We start from the raw sequence: 8,589 nt of genomic DNA on the forward strand, positions 1-8,589 counted from the left end.
AGATAAAACCATAAACTGCTGATTACTCCAGATCAGATGCTGGGCAGAGAGACAGTGCTCTGTATGTGGGCTTGCTTAATGTGAATTTTGTGTGCTGATTGGCATATTTATGATGAGAGAGTTGGAGTAGGGAAAGTGATAAGAAGCACATGGCTTGGATGTGAGTGGAGGATGATCTGCAATCCGAGTCCCTTCAGTCCTGTGGCCATTCATCCTTTGAAAGTGTGCGTACTGAAATTTAGCAATGTCCAGTCTGTTGTAGCAGTTGTGAGTGTGGCATATGCTTTGTTAGGACTTATGCTCTTGTGTTTGATGGACCTCTATGTGCTAACTGGCTAAAGAAGGTCTCATCCCTCAAGACAAAGCTGGAGATTCTAGACTACCTTATTGGAAATGGTTTTGAGTAAGTGTTATTGCTGATTTACAAATGAATATGCCTTATTTGGCAAGTGTTACAATTACTTTTTTGAGGATACCATGCTGAAAGATGTAAGAATGAGAGAGACAGAGGGAGAGAGTGATTGTAGATATGTAGTGGGTTTGATATGTACTGCTTGTATGTTTTATTTTTACTTATGAATACCTTATATCAGTGAAACTTATTTAGTTTTTATGTAGAAACACTTTCTCTAATAAGTAGGGTAGATGAGAAAAACAATAATGAATGGTAGGATTTTGTCTTAAATTTTCATTATTTTTTAAGCTTGTACCTTGTCTGTTTTCATGTGTTTATAAAGTACACTGCATGTACAGTACACATTGTACTGTACTTAGTGTAGTACAGTGCAGTGCACTCTATAGACAGGTGAGCGAAGTTGACGTTGGGAGTAAGGTACAGTACAACAGCTTCCTATATGTAGTCTCTCATACTAAAGGAAACTGGTGAATACTAAAGGAAATGATGACTATAGACAGTCAGAAGGGTAGACTGTGGTAGTGTAGTAATTTATTAGTCTTTGGTTGTTGTGATTTTTTTTTCTTGGATTTTTATGTATATATGCACCGTTCATTACATTGTCTTGTTACAGTATACATACATATACTGTATATGGAAAATATAGGAAAGAAAGTTCAAACAAGAGATGAGTATTGGAGAGAAGAACAGCAGAAGAAAATTATTAATAAGACAAAATTATTAAGCAGGAAATTAATAGAGCAAATTAAAGTAGTTTGTTAACAATTAAGTATAAAATAGACATTAACATGAGTAAATGATAAGTCCAGGGTCTTATGTGTAACAATTATTTTGTCAACCTTACCCTGTACTCATGTTAACATCTTTGTATATAATTGTTAATAAATTACTCTCTTGATGCTGCTCTATTAATCTCATGCTGAATCATTTTTCCCGCTTATTAATTTTAACCTGCTGTTCATTATTCATCACATGCTTGAACTTACTTTCTTATATTTTCCTCTGTTTGTTGTTACTTTCTCAGCTCTGATGTCTAGGTATTCTTCACTTTCCTCCTCTTCAGTACATATTGAGTACATACATGAATACAGTACTTACAGTATGTGTGGATCACGTGTGTGCAATACAAACAGTCGTGATTGGAGATGTAGTTTGCATCATAACAAATTTCTTGAGTTGAATATGGTTTTATTTGGTATATTTTACACCACAGTTTAATACTGTATTGTTCTTTCTTTAATGGATTCTTAGTTTAATTAACCTGTTGTATGTTCTCATAGGGTAGGCATGACATCTTGAAAGGTTAGGCTAGAGTTCTGAGATATCCTAACATAGGATAAGCATAAGACTAAGCATACTGCTATTTTTTTTGTTGCATTTTGCGGTTGCCCATTTCTCTTTTTGTACCTATTGGTGCGGATAAAAGTAGGGTACCATAGTTTATTAGTATTTTTGATTGTGATGTGCAGAAAATAATTTGGCTGCCCTTGGCGATTGTATGTTAAATCACAAGAGAGAGAGAGAGAGAGTGTGTGTGTGTGTGTGTGCATGCACTGTGGCAGAGTACTTGGATATATGAATGCTTTAATGTTTAAATCACTAATGGTTAGGAGTGTATCAAACTAGTTTTAAGTTAGTTTTTTATTCCACCAAAGTTCTAAGTAGTAACTACAGTAGTCGATTATCAGCATAATTCTGGTTTTTTTTTTGTATACTGTATTGGTGGGAATATTAACTTAGGGATATACTTGCTGTCTTTCACTTACTGACTGAGTTCTTGACAATACAATTATCTCTATACAATGTAAGAAGATATGGAATGTAAAAAATATTTTGAATTGTGTACTGTATTTAACTTTTATTGCTGTAGCACATGAAATATTTTATATAGTATAGCATTGTCATGTTGGTTATTGTTCTCAATTGAAAAGTTTATTATGTTTGCACAAGATATTCATATTTCTTAAAATATCCTCTGTTAAAACACTGTTTGGGCATTAGATTAAATGATTTTGAAAATCATACTCAGCTGAAGATTTTCAGTACTGTATGATGAATTGTGTAGTTAATGTTAAGTAGCTATAATAAGAAGCAAGGCCATTCCAGATATTAATTTTGTTTATTTTTTCTGCCAATTTTTCTCAGGTTGCTGCTGCTCCTACCGCTGCCCCTATACCTGGTGCCACATACACAGACATACCAATATCCAACATCCGTAATGTTATTGCCAAACGACTCTGTCAGTCAAAACAGGTGAGGTTGGCAATGTAAATGTCAAATTATTTTACAGTATTCCTAATTACTGAGTTTTGTCTGTTATTTAGTTACATTTTTTGGTCATAATGATTATCTTTAAAGTATATTTTAGTTTTCTTAGTACAGTATTCAAAAGGATACCTTTGTTGAACTGTAATATTTATTTTGTTAACAGATTTCCAGAAGTTTAATATTTTGAGCAATTGTACTTGTACTTTTAATTCTCCATTCATCTGTTTGCACTTCCTTGAATTGTACATTGTATGGTGACACCTTTTTTTTCAGACAATTCCTCACTACTACCTAAGTATAGACGTATGTATGGATGAAGTAGCCCAGTTACGACAGGAATTCAATAAACTCTTAGAAAAGGAAGGTGTCAAAATATCCTTCAACGATTTCATAATCAAAGCCTCTGCATTAGCGTGCAAGAAAGTTCCCGAGGCAAATTCCTCTTGGCTTGACACAGTCATTAGGAGGTAAGGTGGCAAATCTTAAAAAATCCCCATACTGTACTTACTTGGGTTTAATCAGAAACTTATGCCCACTTGGTGTGAATATTATGATCTGAAAATGGTCAAACATCTGTTTTGTGAACTGTTTAAAGTAAGATTTGTATTACAACATAAATGTATTTATTTTTACATTCGTGAATGATCTTAATTGTAATTAGCCTTATACTATACATCTTTCAAGTTTTCCTCCACCTTTAGGCTATAGAAATTGTGTTTCATAATAACCATCTTTTACATGTCATCAAAAGCTGAACTGTTTACCATTTAGGTACAATGCTGTTATTCATTTCTTTCTGTTTATCCTTCAGTTACAATAACGTCGATGTCAGTGTTGCTGTCAGCACTGATAGAGGTCTCATCACCCCAATTGTGTTTAAAGCAGAACAGAAAGGCTTGGCAACCATTGCAACTGATGTAAAGGCCTTAGCAGCAAAAGCAAGAGAAGGAAAGCTTCAGCCACATGAATTCCAGGTATTTGACAATTTTGCAAGGGTCTCTTGATTAATGAGAATCAATGCACCCAGTAACTAACTAGATAATCCGCTGCATTAGGATTTTGAAACAGTACGTTGCAGTTTCTTGGTACGGTACTGAGTGTGCATTTTATTAAATGCATAATTCATTTGATGGCATATTTGAAGAAGTAGCTTTGTCCAGGTGGATGAATTCCTGTTATTTTTAACTTTTCAGTCCTCCTTGTATGTAACATACCTTACATAATTTTTTTGACTGCAAATGTCATTGGTTATGAATCTGAAATTTCTTATTGTCTGTTACCACTGATTAGAAGGAAAGTGTTTAAATACACCAATTTAGAAGATGTATAGTTATGGCATTTTATTTGTACAAGACTGCATCTCCAGGCTATAGATGGTAGGTGGTCCTCACAGCAAACCTCCTGGCTAGATGCAGGGCATTTTCAGTGGTGCCAGAAACAAGATGAAAGGCCTTTATCCACTTTTATCAATACTGCTTTATATGAGAAAGTATTATATGGTAACTAACTTTATAGTAGTGTAAAATAGTTTTACCAATGCTCCTTCAAAGTGTTTAAAGTATTCTTAGTTATGCACACATATATATGGTACTGTGTACTTAAAATTATACAGTCATGAGCTTTTGCACTTTTGCAACATTCCTTATCAAGTAAGAGACATAGGAATACTCATATACATTTAGTTATATCAAAATGTATAGGTTTCTAACTGTGAATCGCTCTACTTGATGAAACATAGTAAAACTTCCAAAAGCTTTTTTTTTTTGCAAAGCTTATAACCACTTAAAGAAGCAGAGCACAGTCTGCTACTAAAGACAACTCCTTGGAAGTGTTAATTTTTTATTTAGGGTTAAGGCAGCAAAATGATGTGCAAATTCAATTGATGTTAACAAATGAATACGTACAATATGTAGAAATAAAAAATATGACCTAATATAACTGCATGATTGAAAAAGCTTAAAAATAGTAACCAAGTTTTTTTCAAATTGTGCACAAACAGACGGTAAATGAGGTATTGAAGATATTTAAACAGCGTGTTGTGATACATTTATGTATTCTGTACATGCTTGCTGTACCTACTCACCATTGTGTCCCCACTCTTTGTAAGTGATGTAACCTCAATATAATCCATTTTAAGACTCCTGTTTCATTTTTTAATTTTTTTTTTTTTCCAGGGTGGCACATTCTCTGTTTCCAACTTAGGTATGTTTGGTGTGAAGAACTTCAGCGCAATTATCAATCCTCCACAGTCTTGTATTCTTGCTGTAGGTGGAACTGAAAAGCGACTCATTGTTGATGAAAATACAGAACAAGGGTGAGAGAACAATTTCATGGTTTTGTAACTCAAATTTTATTCGTTTCAAGCTTAAAATCCTTAAAATTTATCTTAATTGTACAGTGGTGCTTACTTGCTTCCACATAAATTTTATCATGTTTGAGGTTCTTTAGTAATGAAATAGTTTGCTTTTTCCTCACAGACCCTGTAGCTTGTAACCAGGAATTGGTATGTGGACCACATAAAAAATTCATTTAAAAAAAAGGAGAAAATGCAATACTTAAATATTTTAAGTGGAAATCACCATTTAAAGTAAGACTGTAAAGCATGTAAGCATAGTAAAGAGTGATCCCATGTTACCAGTCATTAGATAGTAACATTAAATACTACCCCAGTGGCTTGGGCATTTCAGGATACCATCACCCATCTCTCTCTCTCTCTCTCTCTCTCTCTCTCTCTCTCTCTCTCTCTCTCTCTCTCTCTCTCTCTCTCTCTCTCTCTCTCTCTCTCTCTCAGACAAACACTGTGAACCAGAGATGATGCTTTGTAGGTTTTGTTGAAGGAGATCATTGGTTCACATTTCTCAACTTTTAAGGCTAGTGTGAATGATTTATTCTTAGTTGAGAGACAGAATTTAGAGGTAGGTAAAATTAAGAAAGTTGGAGAGTTAAGTGGAAAGAGACCAAGGGGAACAGGTGAAAATTAAAAGATAGAAAGTAATCCAGCTGGGGCTGGGGTTAAAAGGAACTGCAATGAAACCCTAATACCATCTATAGTGGGCAACACAAGTGAAGTACAGTAATTCTGTCCTCAAATAGAACAATGAAGTTTTTGTTCAACAACACCAATAGCTAGTCATTTCTTATTTTGGCCTGCTCTCATTAGGTTTTTATGTGATCATTAGTTATTAGTGATGACACTTTATCTTTTTTATCGCGTACATTGAAAATTATCAACTTGAAAACTCAGAATCTCAAATTAACAGTTTTTCTTTGTACCCTTAGTCATGTATTCAGTTTACATTGAGATATGAAGACTGAAATGTAAAGGACATTTAACCTGCTGTGAAAGGTGGTAGCCAAAATTAGTTGTTGACTTGCACTTCTTTATCGTGCATTTGTCAACAGATTCCCATGCACAACTGGTTCTCGTAGCAGCACCTCATTTCGTTAAGGGATGGACCAGTGATAGATACAAGTTCATCCATGATCTGAGAATATTGAAGGTTATATTTCACCTTGGTGGTTTTGGATGATTTAATATTTTAGCTTTGTATGATGGAGAAGACATCATGTGTTAGCTTAGGAAGATTTCTGCTATCATATCTTTTTGGACGGTAAAATATAAATGTACACATGGGTTTTGGAACCATTCCCTAAACAATATTGTACAGTAGTTTGAAAAAGTCAACTTTGCATTACTAATCCTCATTTCATATGTTACAAATAATGATCCTTATACCATGTAATTAGTGATTATCCAACAATCTGTAGTTTGTTTTCTTTATTTTGATCTTTTTTCCCCCAGTTTCCGAGCCGCTCAAGTGATGTCCGTAACCTTAAGTTGTGATCATCGCACAGTGGATGGTGCTGTTGGGGCACAGTGGTTAGCAGCATTCAAGAAATATCTAGAAAAGCCTTCAACTATGCTACTGTAAATAAAACATTGAATTCCAAAATAGAGTAGAATTTATTTCATAAATATGCAGCATCGGTTATTGGACCTCTGGTGTAAATAGAATAGTTATCTTCAACAAATTTTTGTATGTTCCGCCCAGTGAAGATGATGTTGGCACTGAAGCCTTTCTTAACTTGACATTTTGTTGGGTGTATTTTTATGTCTTTTTTTTTTAACAATGAATCATAAACACCAGGACAGTGCATTACATTACATAATTTATGATCTATACCTATTAACCTTGTAAATATACCACTTGATCTCTGGGTTTATAGCTGATGCCAGATAGAAATTTCTACCTAACTGTAGTGGAAGGCCAAATAAATTGTTTAAAAGAGAATTGAACGTTTTTTAGAACGGACAACACAAAAGTGGAAGTGAAATAAACTAAATGTATATTTTTGTTTCTGTAGTACAGTTTAGACATGTTATCAAAGTGTTGCCAGTCATTTTGTAGGTAAAAAATCACCCTTTGTTATATCATGTAAATAGCTCCCAACTCCTACAAAATAGGCTGTATATGATAACATTAGCTTAGTGCCGGTACACTATCGACAGTGAAATCATAGAATATTTATTTCAGTTGCTAATGTTCTCAGGTACAGTTTTGAGATTATTAAGTCCCTTACAAATTGACTTGCAATTCATGAAAATCGTTTGTCGTTCAGCGCTCATGTTCATTGTCTTATGCATATTTGGGGGTAAGAATATCAAGTTCGTGTTATTCTGTTGATTTAGAATGTAGAGCATTGGCGTTGAAAGTCTGAAAATTCTATTATGTTACCTATAGGCCCAAATTTTTTATCTGTTTTATCATGAATTCAGTTATCTGTTTTCCATTTCTAACATGCTGTATGGTTCAGGAGATAATAGAGTATGATTAGTAACAGAAATGCATTGACATTAACTAATCAGCATTTAGGGGCCCATTTCTTTCTTGGTACAGTATATTACAGTATCCAATTGGTCATCGCAAAGGTAATGTCGACTCAGCGTGTACTTGATGTAGCGATCAAGGAGTAACAGAGTACAAGTCATTACTTGCATGTATTAGCTGTCAGTGGTGTCAACCAGTTTTATTTATTTCTTTTAAAGCACTTTTGATGTCTCCTGAAGTAAAATTCAATTGTTGTATAATATACTGGTGAAATAAAAAGTCGAGCACATCTCTTGAGCCTCCTGGTTTTCTCATCCTTCGAGTAGTGGTGTTTAGATTTTTACATAATCATTGCCTCAACCTCTTTTATCACATGTATTGGTAATTCAGTATTTTTATGGGGTGAACTTTCTAAACTTAAGGGTAAAGAAACAATGAATTTCTTTAAGTCTGAAGAAAAAGGAAGCAACAAAGTATTTGTAATTTGTGAATATAAAAATGAAAGTAAATTTGAAGGCTGTATATATGAAAATAATTGAGATTTTTAAAATTTTACAAGGTGAATATAAATATTGCAGTGTAGATATGATGGTTGTATGCTCTTGCAGATATTAAAAGTAACAGACTGATCAAAAGGGAAATGGCTATCTGGTGAGACATAATTAAATGTTGCTCTTCCTATATGATTAGTTTGCATCATTAAAGCTCTTAATAATGTGTCAGACTTAACGGAATTATGAAAATGATTATTATAATTCAAAAAAGTATCTTCCACTAAAGGTCAATATCATTATGGCTTGGCATTCTTCAGTAGGAAGAGATCAATATAGTGAAATAATTTTGTCTTACCATTTGTACTTTGACACATGCTCTTAACCCACAGGCATTTGATAATGAACTCTCCAGACTCTCTAAAAAAAAAAAAGCAGTCAGTACAATGTAATAACAATTTGAATGACTGTCCAACCTCAATCAACAGCAAATAAGCTTTGGATATGAATGCATTTTCATCAAGTCTCAGTGGTACTCAACGGGAAGAGATTTGGGTATAATTTCATCACTTTTGTTCTCAAGCAT

At 33.8% G+C, this 8,589-nt stretch overlaps 1 protein-coding gene across 2 annotated transcripts in view; it reads left to right on the forward strand.

Annotated features, from left to right (window-relative positions):
• Window positions 1-7,809, forward strand: part of muc (dihydrolipoamide S-acetyltransferase muc) — a 30,798-nt gene extending 22,989 nt beyond the window's left edge. For both annotated transcript variants that reach the window (XM_067086822.1, XM_067086823.1), the window contains 5 exons: window positions 2,561-2,668; window positions 2,957-3,150; window positions 3,495-3,657; window positions 4,858-4,997; window positions 6,486-7,809. In XM_067086822.1, coding sequence (XP_066942923.1) covers window positions 2,561-2,668; window positions 2,957-3,150; window positions 3,495-3,657; window positions 4,858-4,997; window positions 6,486-6,615 — 735 coding nt within the window. In that variant the 3' untranslated portion in view covers window positions 6,616-7,809. The remainder of the gene's footprint in view (window positions 1-2,560; window positions 2,669-2,956; window positions 3,151-3,494; window positions 3,658-4,857; window positions 4,998-6,485) is intronic.
• Window positions 7,810-8,589: the final 780 nt, after the last annotated feature.

This window comes from Macrobrachium rosenbergii, chromosome 43, assembly GCF_040412425.1.
Source record: "Macrobrachium rosenbergii isolate ZJJX-2024 chromosome 43, ASM4041242v1, whole genome shotgun sequence".
Classification (NCBI taxonomy): Eukaryota; Metazoa; Arthropoda; class Malacostraca; order Decapoda; family Palaemonidae; genus Macrobrachium; species Macrobrachium rosenbergii.